General features: G+C 42.6%; 1 protein-coding gene across 2 annotated transcripts in view; it reads left to right on the top strand.

Annotated features, from left to right (window-relative positions):
* Nucleotides 1-12471, top strand: part of vav3a (vav 3 guanine nucleotide exchange factor a) — a 107239-nt gene extending 94768 nt beyond the window's left edge. The window contains exons 26-28 of one of the 2 annotated variants that reach the window (XM_030397940.1): nt 3578-3658; nt 5478-5629; nt 7847-12471. In XM_030397940.1, the coding sequence (XP_030253800.1) occupies nt 3578-3658; nt 5478-5629; nt 7847-7891 (278 nt within the window). In that variant the 3' untranslated portion in view covers nt 7892-12471. The remainder of the gene's footprint in view (nt 1-3577; nt 3659-5477; nt 5630-7846) is intronic. The other variant, XM_030397942.1, reaches the window with a different exon arrangement.
* The last annotated feature ends 3196 nt before the right edge of the window (nt 12472-15667 follow it).

Below are 15667 nucleotides of genomic sequence, written 5' to 3'. Positions count from 1 at the left end.
CAAACTGCCAACTCAGGAGTGAATATAGACAATTCTGTGAAAATAAAACAGTATTTTTTTCTAATGTAATTTCGTACTGAAACCCATTTTCTAAAGAGCAGAAAGGTGCACAAGTTCAAGAGGCTCCTGTAGGCTTTATTTTTATTGGCTTGGCTGATGATGTCAGCTGGGAATAAGTTTGAAAAGCCGTCAAGAGGAGGTTGAAAGACTCGCGGTTATCTGTCTGCAACCTCCAAAAACTGAATTGCTGTTCGCTCGGGAAAAAAAACCATCCATGTTCACTCCACACAGGCTGAATGTTTCCAGCAATGCCAGAATAGAAGGTATTAAACAGTGTGTGAGCTGGGCAAAGCATCATTGCCCATCAGTTGGTTAATGGAAAATGTATGACTTCAGTGGGAGAATGAGATTTCAATTGAACCCTGTATGCCACTGCGTGCGATGGGAGGGTGAAGAAAGGAAAAAAGTCCTGGCTTGCTGACGATCTTGTTCCATGTGGGAGAGATGTGAACAGATTGTACAGAGCTGTTTGCTTGTTCTAGACGAGGCCTGTTGTTCAAACGCTGCTTCAAATCACAAGTCGAGACAGCTTCAGTCCAAATTTGTTTTGTTCCGGTGTGGTCCTCTGTCTCGTAGGCAGCCTCCTCCTCCTGGTGTGCACACTTCATTTTCTCTCTTTCACTTTTAAATGACTCTCTTGTTTTGATTCCTGTCTTCCTCGAGCACTGCTGGAAGACTGCTAATTAATGTTCACGCTTTGTTGTATGCGTTTTGGACAGTTTTTGCACAAGGCAAAACTCTCTCATTCAGAGTTATAACCGGTATTCTAACTGCAATAGCAACAATAGGGCCGTTAACCCAAAATATAAATTAATTTGTGTCTGTGGAGCAAACTCATCTGACAGCGTGCGTGGGAGTCCTGGCTCTTGATTGCATTTAAGCTCATCTTCACTCTCTCGTGAAATGATACAAGGCATGTGTGCGTGTTTCCTCTTGATGTTCATCTCTTCTATGAGTCAACCGGCTCACATTGTGTATTCCAGTGTGGTCCACAAATCAGATTTAGCAAAAATGAAGCATGTAAAATGCAGCTGGTGTATTGGTGGCTGTTTGAAGTGGAGGGCGATCCCTCTTCATATTGCTTGTACCTAGACACCATTAGGGGTTGCTGAGCTGTCTCTCAGTGGCTGATTAGTATTCATTTTAAAAACCACTGGAGCTCTGCTCTCCTTACAGCATATCAATAACCCCAGCCAGTTAACTTGCCAAGAGTATTGTTTGGGAGCGGCACATTTTTCACAAAGTTTTGGGCATTTGTCTACCATTGTGCGGATTAGATCGTCTGTTCCAGGCGGCATAAAATGTGCAGTGTTGGGTTCAGAAACGTTTGAATGGGACTGTCCTGGGGCACAGTTAAAAACAAGGTAACACATTTTTACTCATTAAAAAAAAAAAAAACACACATGCGCCACATTTGTAAAAATGTGTTTCTACTCCAGCCATGGTTCTTGGCAATAAAAAACTCTAAAATATTAATTCATTCAGGGTTTATTCAGTGAATAAGTGAAAGCCAAATAAACAACTTTAAATATTATTTTATTGATATATTATTGATTAATAGTTGTTATTCCACATAGTTTACATGAATAGAAAGATCCTGAATAGTGGGCTCCTGCCTCAGATATGTACAAAACCTTCCAGTCCATCGTAACATGAACAATACATGCAGACCTCAGATGTTTCCCCACAATTGAAATCATTGTGTGTCTCTTTGTGGTTGTACTGTGTATCTTGGTAGTTGTTTTGTTTCTTTTTGTAGTTATTTGGAGTTTCTTTGTGGTTGTTTAGCATCTCTTTGTCATTTTTTTTCCCTTTGTGGTTGTTTTGCGTTTCTGGTTGTTTTCTGCATCTCTTTGTAGTTGTTTTGTTTCTTTTTGTGGTTGTTTTTTTCTCTTTGTAGTTGTTTTTTCTCTTTGTAGTTGTGTTTTGTTTCCTATTGGTTATTTTATATTTCTTTGTGTTTGTTTTGTGTTCCTTTGTAGTTCTTTGATTTAGTGGCCCACAAAAAATGTTAACAGTCACTTCATTCAAAAGCTCTGGTCCAGGGCACCGGGCCTGTGCCCTGTAGCTTCTCTCATATTAATCCACCCTTTATACTAATAAGCTATTGAACACACTGGTTTTTTGCTTTCTTTGCTAGTGCAGATCAGATTCCTACATCAGGACTGGGCTGTTGTTCTCACCCCAGTCAAACTTTTCTGGACAAAAAAAACATTCATTGGAAACCATTCAGCCAACTCCTTTTATCAAATTTAGACTTAAGTCTGTTTCTGTAGTGCTGCTACTGAGCAAAACCTTTGTGGCACCACCATTTTCTCCTGACTGAACTTGTGCCATAGTCGCTGTGTTGACACTCTAAAATAGCCCAGTGGATTGAATTTTTTCCACAAAGACTAAGGTACTAATACTTTCAGGGTAAAAGGTTCTATTCCCCAAGGAAATTCACTAACACTGCCAACTCTCTAAGACATTGTTGGCATCAGATCAATGCCATTAGCTTCTCTCTCTGCCAGTAGAAATGCTGGAAGACAGATAGAAATACAAATGCAGTGGGCCTCTGGTGGGTTATTTTTCAAGTTGTTTGCAAGATAAAGACTCAGTTAGTCTCTCTGCACTGAGGACATTGTGAGCTTCAGAAAGACAACATAAAAACACAATTAGGAGACCACAGGAAAGTAGCATAAAAATAGAATATGAAATAAAGCATATCGTCGTCTGATGAGTTATCGAGCCAAGCGTGTCTGTCAGAGGAAATTTGTGAAGGAGATTTGTATCTGCGGTTGTGGCTGTGTTACAGCTGGATGATTGTCTTTATAAATATGCAAATAGATATCTATTCCCTATGCTGTAATTGTGAGTACACTGCATGTTCCTCCCAATTAAACGAACAAGTGAAGACGTCGTCCCACAGAAATGTGCAGACATCCTTACGAAGTGAGGGTGCATCCTGATTCTAATTTGCCCTGTTTTGACAAAAATCCTAGCAGTGTTGTTTTGTTTTGCCTATGTTTGACCAGACCTTACGGGGTGTGTCTCTAAATTCTGTAAATGAAAGAGTCTAGCCTTTGTTGAAACGTGTCATGGGATAACTTTTGTCTACATGCAATCAGGACGATCGTCCAAACCAATTCTCCAACACCGGAGGTAAAATGTCGTTTTGTCGAACACAAGCATTGAAATTTCAGTCCAGACCAGGACTTACAGGCCTCATGCTTGAGTTGAATTTTTTGGACTGCTAGTTAAAGTGCCCACAATAGGCCAAACAGTGTACATAAATCAACCATCAGTGAAAGAGCTTCTAACGGCGGCTGTGTGGCTGTGCCTGACCTCATTTATTTTTTTCCATCGAAACTGCAACTGTTGCTAAAGCTCTGAGAAAAAAAGAAAAAAAAGCTCAAAACATGTTTTATTTTTTCTCCTTTGCTTCTCTCTCCTTCTACCATCCGACCCCCATCCCTGCCCTCTCCTCCCCTCTCGCATCTCTCCTCCGCTCCCTGCCTGGCCTGCCCTGCCATAGCCCCATTGCTCTGCGGCCTCTCTTTTGTATCTCCTGCCGGCTACAGCTTTGTACCTCCTTCCTCTGCTCCCTTCTGGTCAGGTACAGGTATCGCTTCTCTCTGTCTGTCACTCTTACTGCTCGATTTTTCTCTCTTTCCTTTTTCATGTTGACGGCTGCTTAGCATGCCGGCTGTAGCTCAGTGCATTCGCATCATCGCTGGGATCTGTGCCGTAACATCTGCCATCTCGCTTCCCGCTGCACCATTTCACCTCTTCCATAGTTGTGTGCACATACGTGTCATCCAGTGTGGAGAACAGGGACTGTTTGTTTTAGTAATGCATGCATTTTTCCGTATTTGGGTTTGTGTGTGTGTTTGTGCACGGAAATGCCAGTGTGCGTGAGGCGGAAACTGTTGAGGAAGGTGTTTGAGGTGTCGGGACGTACGTGGCCGAGTTGGGTGTGTGTTTGCTTGTGTGTGTCTGTCCGTCAAAATAAAGGTGGAGTTGTCCAAAGACACAGAGCTCCTCTTTATTAGATATTCTATCCCCACGGCCAGGTTGGAGAGGTCTGACATTCCATTTCCACCTGTCAGCTTAGCCAGGTCCGACCCACCAGTCAGTGTCTGGAGGAGAGTCAGCAGGGTGGGATGGAAGAGTGGTAACTAGCTAACCTTCTCCACAGCTGTCTCTCATGCTACCGTCTGCCTCGACAGGATGTCTAGTCGCACACACGCCTGTCAGAACACTCCAGCTGGACTCTCTCAACTAAAGCGATGCACTACATGCAGCTGCATGGACTTTGAGATTAAAAAGTGTTTTAGTTCCTTTCCTTTCCTTTAGTTTCCTCAGTTTTTCCCCCTCAATCTTTATTTGAGACCAGATAAATTGGGTTGCACCATCATGAATCATGTGTGTAAAAATGATGCCTTAGCTTTTAGTACTACTAGCTTAATGTCAAACCTGTGACTTCTAAATCAGGTTACACCATTGAAAGTTTCAAAATGTCTTCGGTCAACTACAGCTCCCAGAAAGCTCCCAGAAACTAGAAGCACGTTTTTCAGACTAACTAGCCGCTGCCTCTCAGCTCGACCAGCTTCTTCTGTTGAGCTGTGAGGTCTTGTCTGCGAACAAGGCTTATGGGAAATAGGCCTGAGCCGAACATCAGTGTGACTTCGAATGAGGTCTTCTTACTCAGTTCAGTTTGACTCTGGCTCTCTAGATGTTATACTAAAACTGCCATTTTTCTGTATCGAAGCTGGGGTCTCCTTTATATAAAGAATGTGTACATTAAGAAATATGTGTTGAGAGTTTGTAGGCTAGCTTAGAATGAGACGATGCTAGCCTAGCTGAAGTTTGCACAAATTGGCCTAATAGGTGTGACAATTAGCCACAACTAGCTTCGTAGCTTTGCGTAACAAGTGAACAAGTTTTTGTGGTGCCCACCTGTTGAAATTTAGATTTGTAAATCTCCTGTAAAGTGAACACTGAAGTTTTATCTAGATTAAACTGGTGCGAGCGTCTCCATTAGTCAGAATACTTTTTTCATTTGAGAATTTACAGCATGCTAATGGCAGTTGAACAGTTTTTGTAAATCAATTTGTTAAATTCTACTGCTACTACTTTTACACCAATAATAACAATAATAATAATAATAATTATAATAATTATAATAATTATAATAATAGATTGTAAACAGTTTCCTCCTAAATGTTATCACTCTTAGTATAAAAACAGAAAGGAGAGAGATGGTGAGAACCTGGTTTTTCTGTCCAAATGAAAAAATATCACCCATCTCCATCTGCGTGTTTATGTGTGTTGTATTTATGTTTTTTTTCAAATGCATCTTCTTGAGCTACAGATGAACTTTATTTCCTACATAACACCCACCTCTTTCTCTCTCTCTCTCTCTCTCTTTCTAGTGTTTACTCCAAAAGTGATCGGTTTAGCGATTGCGCGGTACGACTTCAGCTCACGTGACACCCGTGAGCTCTCGCTGCAGGAGGGTGACGTGGTGAAGATCTACACGAAGTCAGGAGCCAACGGCTGGTGGAGGGGCGAGGTCAACGGCAGGGTGAGTGGCAGCGATGGGACGCCCATAAGACAAATCGAAACAGGACTGCAATTGTAACCGAACAGACTTGGGACTTTCAGAGCTTTCATTCGCTGTGTTGACTCAGAAAACGGTTTTCTTTCTCCAATCTGGATGTTAAAATTCCTAGTCCTGTTGTTAAGCGCTAAAAATGTCCTCTTTAGATACAAAAGCTTTGGCAGATATTCATGTCTACAGGCACCTGGAAGGGACTATACAGATTCCGGCTGTGTTTATCCTCAGTTTGTACAACTTTCCAACATTTCAATTTCCCAATATCATCACATGGAAGACTTTGTTGCTCTTTTACTTCTTAAATGCAGATGTGTTCCAATCCAACAGCAAGAGCGCAATATAATCAGACATGCAGCGCTGAGAGAACCCTGCGTCTAAATGCAGGGAGATGTATGTACCGACTCCCACTCACATGCGCTGCAGCTTAGCATGCCGGAGAGTGTTAGACTGAGTGACAAATTCAGCCCGTGTGTGTTTGCGTATGTTTGTGCTGCAGCCGCTCAGTAATGTGTCTGTGCCGCGAGTGTGTTTTGTGAACAGCTGTGGTGAATTAAGAAGCGCTTCTCTATTTTCTAAGCCTGATGTGTGTGTTGATGCCGCTCTGGTGAAAACTAAACACTGTACGCAGAGTCTGTGGAGAGCTGTTAGGCTCTCTTTAGAGCTTTCAACCAGTAACAACAATCTGTAAGGCTGGCTGGAAAAACAGCTGGCAGAGACTGTCAACTGTCGAAAACCCCACTGGATTATATCACAGTAACCTTTTAATATCAGTTCAGTGTAATATCAGGCTCTTGTAGTCTAGTTTGTCATGAATGGTAGTCAAAAGTAAAAGATACTGGTGCCAGATATCAGCTGTCTACATTTTGGTTTTAGCTTTTAAAAGCATGTTTTTTCGATCAATAAGTCAATTAATAACTGGAATGGTTTCTATAATTTAATGACATTTTGTCTTATTCAGGTTATTGGCTATATAACACTGATGTGTGTTCTCAGTTCAGGGCCCATGCTTTGGGATATGTGAACGATATAAATAGGTTTAGAAATAATTTATTATTTTATTCATTTTTCTTTAAAATTGACTTATTTCAAATAATATTTTACTAATTTCATTTACCGTTTTGCAGCTCTTTTTATTCAGGTTGACCCCTCTTGTTTTGGGTTTGTTTTTTAAATATAATTTTGCATGCGATTGATGTTTGTATAGTAAAATAAAAATTGCAAGACATAAAAACAAATTTAAAAACGTTATTACAGTTGACCACGAGGTTTAAATATGAATTTAATGTGTTCCCCAAAAATAAATCTCCATGTTTCAGCCTGAACAGCACCAACTGGTGCTTAACATTTAGTTGTAAACATTAGTATAATGCTTTTTTATGTCAACAACGTAAAACATCAGCGACAAATATCATGTCGGGCCAGAGCCTAAAGAAAAATGGCTTAAATTTTTCCATGCAAAAATAAAAATTCAGTCATTATCTTCTCACTCCTGTGTCAGTATAAAAGCCTTGTTCACTATAAAGCTTCACAGCAAAACAGCGCTACAGTATTCCTCAAAACAGCTGAAGTAGATGGGGACTAAAACGCAGAGAAACAGCTGGAAAATATCATAAAATGTCTCCATGCAGGTCATCTGGTTTAAGTCTCCTGAAGCCCCAAGAATCTAAATTGATTTGAAAAGACATTATTTAAAGCCTCGATGCCTTTCAAGGCCTTTCAAAGACTTGGACAAGTTGTATGGAGCCATTTTATGTTTTCTTTAAGAGGTTTTTTTTACATTAAGAAACAAATCCCCATATACTTGAGTTGTTTAAGAGAATGCTGCAACACTGTTCTGCTGTGTATCCCCTGAAATGTTTTGCGGACTACGAAACGTCACCCACGCTTTCCATTGGCATGGGGTTGAGTAGCTAATGACTGAATTTACATTTTTGGATGAACTTATCCTTTAAAATTTTCTAGAGGACTCACATGTAAAATACACATCTTTGTGACTTGACGTGAAAATGCCCCAGTGTTCTCCCCTACACACAGCTCATCACTGCGTTGCTGAAAGATATTCTTGGAAGTCATTATCTTGAAGTGGAAAAAATATGAATTTAAGTGAATAAATGACTGTAAATAAAGTGCTTGTGTCGGTCAACTCCTGCGTGCTAACTTTCTCCCCTCTCGTCCCCCCCTCAGGTCGGCTGGTTTCCATCCACGTACGTGGAGGATGGTGAGGAGTGAAAGGTCACACACGGGAAGGAGAGTGAGAAAAAAGTAAGAAAGGCTGCAGTGGAGTAAGCAAACTGAGCACACAGCAGTAACAAAGACAGTGAGCTTTTTGCAGACGGCTTCACCCTCCACGATGGAGCCCCATCGCCTACAACCATCCCAGAGGCCTTTTGGGAGGGACGAGGGGCTACAGTACATTGCAGATGCAAAGATGGCCCCATCACTTCTGGTTGACTCTGTGTGGCTAAGTGACTCCACCAACTAGCAGCTTGCCTGTCAGCGGGGCACGAGCCCTTGCCAGACACCCCCCTCCTCCCGAACTCCGTTGGTCCATCTATAATTCACCCTTCGCTCCTTTCCCTCTCTCTGCCCCGGCCAGCCACGGCCCCCAACTCCCACCTGTTTCTGCTTGCCAAGTCAGCCGTCGCCAGTCTGTCAAAAGTAGATACTAAAATGCCACTCTTCCATTCATGCGCTCATCCATCCAAGCATCCATCCGAGCATCCAACCCCACCTCCCACCTCCCAACCCCTGTGGGAAAAAAGAGTCATATGAGCTGGAAACGACCCACACTGTAACGTTTTTCTTTCCTTTCATCCCCTTTTCACTCTGGAAGGATTACACTCAGTCTTGACCTTGCCTGTGTGTTTCTTCTACTAATGCAGGTGGTTATTGATGACTTGATGACCCAGATTCTCACACACACACACACACACACACACACACACACACACACACACACACGAAAACACTCATACTCACACGAACCACCCACCTCTCCTCCCCTTCAGATTATGATCGCGCACACACACACACACTCTTAGAGAAGATGTAAGAGAGGGATGGCGTCGGATAGCATCGCTGCACAGTGCCAGCAATTGATCGCTGTTGTTCCTATTTTCCTGCCGCCTCCTACATTCTTTATCTCGAGCCCAGCCTCTCATGTTTTTTAGCTGTCTTGGCCGTTAGCGATTCCTCCGCTCTTATCGGTGGCAGCTCTGTCGACAGGAGCACATTCGGCCGAGGGTTTATCTTATTGGAGGCATTAGTGGCTTGTTGTGGGGGGGGGGGGGGGACAAGCCACTCCAAGCAACTCCTGTACCCTTACTATAAAGAGAGAGATAAAACATGGACGCAGCCCGACTTTGTTTTTTTTTTACTTCCCAATTGTCCATATCACTCTTTTTTTTTTTATTCAGCATGTCAGCCACCCAGAATAGTATGTTTTACCCAGATTATGCATCAAAATCATGTAACATCCTCCTCCCAACTGTCTGTAGAGACTCAGTTTTCGACTGACTATTTGAGGTACAATTTGTGCAGAAACACCAAACACTTTTCATTTAGGGGATTTGTTTTGGCGAGAAAAGCATCGTATTTAAAAAAAAAAAACGCTATTTATGCATCAACACTTCAATCCAAAAGAAACTGAAATCAGCCTCCAGAAAAAGAATTTTTCCACCCGCTTATGTCTTCCCGCTAAATGTCCTCCTCTCACCCCCTCTCCCTTTTTCTGTGTCCCTCCCTCACCCCTGGTGTACATTATGCACACCGTCTCCTTAATCCGCAGTTAAAGAGGATTTTCCCACATTTGAGGGAATAAATACCTTCACAGCGAGAGGTGCAACACACTCGTAATATAGACACAGACAAGAGGAGGATGGCAGTGTACACGGATCCAAAAGTGATCAACCTGTGTCTGCAGGTGAGGCCAAAAACTCCCCGGCAGTTGGCTTTGTGCAGCGACGCTTTAATCTCTGCCAGGGAGTTGATTCTTTCTTCTTATTCGTGGAGTAAAACAAACTACAAACAGTGCTTCTTTGTTAAACATATGTACATATTGACATTTTTTTATTTAATTTAATGTTTGGTCTGTTCACATAAAGGGGTAGAACCTCTGACCCAGTCACACAACTGATGTAATGTCAAACAAGGATTTCTATGAAGAACATTACTTTGAACTTGCCCTTTAATTTCGTCTGTTTTCTTTCTTTTTTTTTTGGCTGCATTTCCCGTGTTCCTACTCTCTCCTTAAATACAGACTTTCACACACTTACACACACCCACGCATGACATTTCAAAAACCATCCATCTCTTTTCTGTTAAAGGAAACTATTTATGTAACCTGCAATGTACATAAAATACCAGATCTGTCACCGAAACACACACACAAGGGATAGTTTACCAAGAGGCAGCATCCAGTGGTCGACAATTTAAAGGGTAGGTCCACATATTTTACACATCAAAGTGTGGTTACAGGTCTTGGGAAGTGTGTGTGTGCATTTGTGAAGAAAGTAGTATAAAGACCTTCTGTGGCTCCAGAGAAAGCTGTTTGTAATCTGATCAGTTGCCTCCAGTGATGTCACTCAGTGGCTAAGTTGTATTGTGGGTAATGTAGGTGCTAGGTTTTGAAAGAGCCGTCCATCATGATGGATAAATGATGATCTGATAAAGCAGTTGAGTTTCTTATTCCACACATACATTTCTTCCTTTATCAAAACTTTGTGCATACATTACCCACAATTCAACAGAGTGGAGCTTTATACTTCTGTAGAACACACTTTAAAGTGCAAAATTGGTGGAGTTACCCTTTAAAGAAAAACATGGTGGAATACTGAATCTGACATTGAATAAAGTCTGAACTTTCAGAGCTGATCATAATTTAAGATCAATAAAGCCGTCGTGTGGCCAAATGCTGCATCCTGCCTCTGGTAACAGCCCTCAGGACGTCCATCCTCCCCTGTCAACGTCTTCTTTGTGTCCATGCCATTGGGTATTGTGTCAGAAATCTATTTTGTGAGCCTAAGTAGTAATTTATTGTAATAATATGCTTTTGTATGCACTAAATGGAGCCATTATGTTTGAAAACCACTAACAACCCCCTGCCAGCCCTGCCACTCGGCGCCATTATACCACGCACGACGACGGCTTTTTGTTTAAACACTGGACTCAAGAAATTCTCCTTCACATTAATGTGATTTTGCATGACGTGTCCCCTTTCCCAACTTAGTTTTTTATCACCAGTGTCCACTAGATGGAAGCATCCTAAACACATCTCCTCCTCTCCGAGCAGTCACCTTCAACTCGCTCGAGTTTGGAGATGACATCATCTGATAAGGAGGTGAACAGTGTTTAAGGAATCCATTAGCATCAGATTTGTTGCTGTGAGTGAGAGGGAGAGAGGACGCATTCAAAACCAAACCGAATGATGAAAATACACAAGATTTAGTTTTTCTAAACAGGCAGGGAGTAAAGTTTCTGACTTTCTTTCTCCTGGCATTTGAGGAACTTCACAGTATGCCCAGTAGGATCTCCGAGAAGGATATTTCCCCTCCCCTCCTCCTTCCTGAAATGTCCGCAGTCTCTCAACAGCCAAACATTAAATTTCATAACATCTTTAGGAAATCTTGCGGAGCAACGGCGGCACAAATGCGATCCAGCAGAAGCTTCTCCTCCCGTCTCGGGAGAAGTAGGGGAAGGCAGGAGTAGGCATTCTGTAATCGCAGACTCCGGTAATCTACTCCCGCACTCCTCCTCTGCCCAGATGAACTCCGACAGCGGGGCCATTTACAACTGCAGGCCTTCCTCCCCTCGCGAGCGCGCTCCCAGATTCTCTGTGCATGGGAGGAAGGCTCAAGGGTATCTGTGATCTAATCATTACACCATCTCCTCACCTCGGCGACCCCCGCTGCATCCATCTCTCTGTCGGCTCCCCTCTCTCCCGCTCTGCCTCACCTTGTCACTTCTTTCTCTCTCTCTCTTTCCCCATCTATCTTTCATCCAATCTCTGTCCTCTCGGCTTCTCTCTGTATTCTGTCCCTCACCCCCCGTCACTCTGTAGGCTGTAATTGCTGTACGTTGGCGAGCAGAAGATTCAGGATTATCAGGAGAGGAGGGAGAGACGCGGTCCGATTCTCTGTAAACAACTCCGGCAGAATGAGGACCAGTTTAATTTTACCACAAATTAATAGACTGTGAGAACGATGCCATAATTAGAGAATGATTTAGACTTGGCTCTCACCACTCTCGCCACCGTCGTCTCCTCGTGTACAGTGTGTGCACAGATTACGACTCTATGCGCAGGCACACACACACACACACACACACCGTATGTGCGAAAATGCATTTAGACAGGATTCAGGGATGGGCAAGTCTTAGCCCAGCAGGGGTCACAGGATACAATTTCTTCAAGCAAAACAGGAGCGCAGCTCTGTAGCGAGCTGAACAGAAACATGCTAGTCACTCACACATAAAGAAAACATCCAATAACTTTCTTTCTGGGCTGAAAATCCATCCCTGATCCATGAAAACATTGACAAATCATCCAACTAACTCGTGTGGTTTTCACACTCTTGACTGAACCTTTTATTTCATTCCCTGTGTCCGTGCTCTGTTATCCCCATGAAGCCAAAGATGTACGCTGTACTTACTGTACACTCGATGTTATGTCTCATAACCACGGTACCCGACCGCTGTGGCCTAACTCTATAACTGTGCAATCTTGACTGTGTAGCATTACCGTGTATTGTTGCTGTATCATACTGTAAAATATGTACATAGCACATAATAAAGATATACATTGCTTCTTCTAATGTGTTGTTTTGTATTAACTGGATTTCAACGTTTGTTACAAGCATCGTTTGGCTAAATGTGCAACAACGTTCGATGAATATTTAATGGAAAAACAAGACAAGATTATGTAGAACACGACTAGCGTCTCCTTGAACGGTCCAGTGTGGGAACTGAATGGCTTCTAGTGGTGTGGTTACATATGTGAATGCGAAAAGGCTCTAATGATTATTCACAATTAGGACTATAATATCAGTTTCTGCAGATCGATCCCCTTAAGTCTTACATACTCATCGGCAGAAATCATAGAGAGCGGCAGGGGGGGTCCAGACGCCACCCGCCACCCCTACTTGTCTCATGTAACGCAGGGTGAGGTTTAAGCACATAAACCACTTGGTTGATCCTAGAATCATAGTAATTTGGTCGCCACAAACACTGCTGGAGATGTCCCTAGGTCTCGTTAAAAACACCCGTTTATATTGGTACTTACTGCTTTTTGCCAACATGCTCGTATAACCCAAGAGTTATTTACCCTTCATTATCCAGTATAGGTTTATAGTAATCAGCTCTATATACATTGATTATGACGGGACTTTTGGGGGCAGTTTTTGGTGTTTCTATTCATAGTCCACCCAAACAGTAAATTGAAATCTCCGCCCTTGTACACACTAGACCTTAAGGTAGTAAATAATGATACATTGCCTTCAGTCTGAATTGTTCTTAGATTTCAGAGGTTAAGACAAGTCGGCATTTTAGGCCAACAGTACCAGCTCCCTATCTACACGAATGTGGAGAGAGCTATAACTTCACTTTTGATGGTCTTCGGGACAGAAAAACGGCATGCACAGAATCATCAGCTAAATCTGACACAAAGAAAAAGAAAAAAAAAATGCCAACAAAAAGAAAAACCTTGCCCCAGAGTGAAAGCCCTTCTTCCCCCGCAGGTTAGACACGTGCGCACGGTTTCATGACACCAGCTTCTTTTGCAGCTCAATCGTGAGCACATCAGCTCAGAGCACTTAAGGTAAATGGTAAATGGCCTAGAATTTCTATAGCACTTTTCCAGTCTACTGACCGCTCAAAGCGCTTTACAACACTTGTCACATTCACGCGTTGACACAAGGCTGCCATGCAAGGTGCCGACCTGCTCATCGGGAGCAATTTGGGGTTCAGTATCTCGCTCAAGGATACTTCGGCGTGCCTTCCGATAACTGGACGACCAGCTCTACCTCCTGTGCTACAGCTGCCTCAAGGCTGAATGTTTGAATTACCTAATCTCTTTTTTTTTATAATACCAAGAAAGGTGTGCATTAGTCTGACATCCTCCTCTTCTGTGTGGATATATCATGTGCTGAAGTAGTCTCCTTAAATGTGAAAATATTGTAGTTTTCCCTCCACTACACGTATGAAACAACTATAGTACTTTACAGATTCAAGGGCCCCTCAAGATCTACATATATATAATTCTGTATCTGATGTGTTTTTAAAAAAACAGAATTAACTGGTTAAAAACTCTTTTATTTATAATTACAGCTTCTCCTCCTCTCTCATTCGTAAAACCCAGAATCTATGAATATTTAACCGCAACATACAGGATGCCTCCAACTTCACTGAAAAATTGAATTGTGTGTGTGTGTGTGTGTGTGTGTGTGTGTGTGTGTGTGTGTGTGTGTGTGTGTGTGTATGTGTGTGTGTGTGTGTGTGCGCACACACTGGAGGCTGCCAAAGTTTTCACAGCACACTTGTCGGAAGTTGCATTTTTAAATTTCCAAGCTAATTGCGTTCAGTAAACCCTGCTCCTGCTGAGGTTCACATCTTAAAAGTGAGACTGAAGGTGAGCACGGAGAAACTCTCCCCTTTCAACACTCGAGTGCAAAGCTCAACTGAAGAAACAGGCAAAACAGATATTTGGTTCACATCTCAGGGTTACCGGTTTTACATATTTTACATTTTAGCAGACGCTTTTGTCGGATAAAACATGATTTGTTGATAAGAGCAAGGCACGGGTAGAGATTTGTTAAATAGCTACAACTAACAGATCAAAAACACCTTTATAATCTACTAACATGTATAATAAATATAACTCTAAAATGGAACATGTGCATGCGCAACCTTGTAAAGCAACATTCTTACCGTGTGCTACTTTAACTTTAGTAAAGGATCTAAATACTATGTTATAACTGGGTTAGGGTTAGTATTTAATACTAACCCTAACCCAGCATAACACTTACACATGTAATTAGTGCAGTATACCCATTTTATTTAGCATGTTTTCATACTTTAGTTTTCTGAATGACAAGTCCATCGGTGGACTAAACATCTCAAAGAACTACGGCAGTGTAATGAATCACTTGGCAAGTAGTTTTCAGTTAACATTTCAACAGTGAAATGTTCAAATAAACTCCTTAATTAGTGACCCCAGTGTTACTTAAGAGGCAGTTTCAAACATGAAAAGCAATAATCACCAGATCATGAATGATCAATGTCAATGTGTCTAGCGTGCTCAGTGGCTGCAGGAGCGCGGCGCCGTAAATCAAGGACGAACGAGCGCACTTGAGCCGCGATGGTGGTCAGTCTCGTCTCTGTGAGCTCAGTCTGCCCAGAAGTGACTTCCTGGCTAAAATTAGCACTCGCTCCTTAAGAAGTGTAGTAGTGCTCATTAAATGGCTGCCGTGGTGTTACTGCAGTGTTTTGTTGCTGTTCCCTCCACAGGACTTAAATAACCCGCAGCCAGTGGGGTGCTGTTTCTCACGAGCTTATTGGATAACAGGTGTGAATGATTATGGGGATAACGGTGGGACTCGTTGCTGATGTCACGCTGGGAATAACCAACCAAGTTAAACCGAACTTCTAAATATAGCTGGTTAGAAAAGGTGAACGCTAACGGTGCTGTGGGTGTGAGGAAACATGCAGGGAGCCGTTGTAGAAGTGTGTGCAAGAGACAGACCATATGCTGATGCTTACTGTAGCTTCTCTGTGAAAAAAAAAAAAAATTATTGCATGCATTGTGCAGGTCTGTGTGTGTGCGCGTGTGTGGGTTGTGGTCTCCTTGGCCATCTGGTGCCCGGTTACCTGCCGTCACAGAAGCTAGACTGAGGCTCAGACACCAAAAGGATGTGCGGCGCGGGCTGTTGCTGGCGCTGCAGGGGCGGAGAGAGACGGCATACTAAAGGCCCACCAGGCGGGATTCGCCTTGGCCCGGATCTGGATCCACCCACC

This window comes from Sparus aurata, chromosome 19 (assembly GCF_900880675.1).
Source record: "Sparus aurata chromosome 19, fSpaAur1.1, whole genome shotgun sequence".
NCBI lineage: Eukaryota > Metazoa > Chordata > Actinopteri > Spariformes > Sparidae > Sparus > Sparus aurata.
Note: the sequence above shows the minus strand (reverse complement) of the source record. Positions and strands in the feature narration are given on the sequence as shown.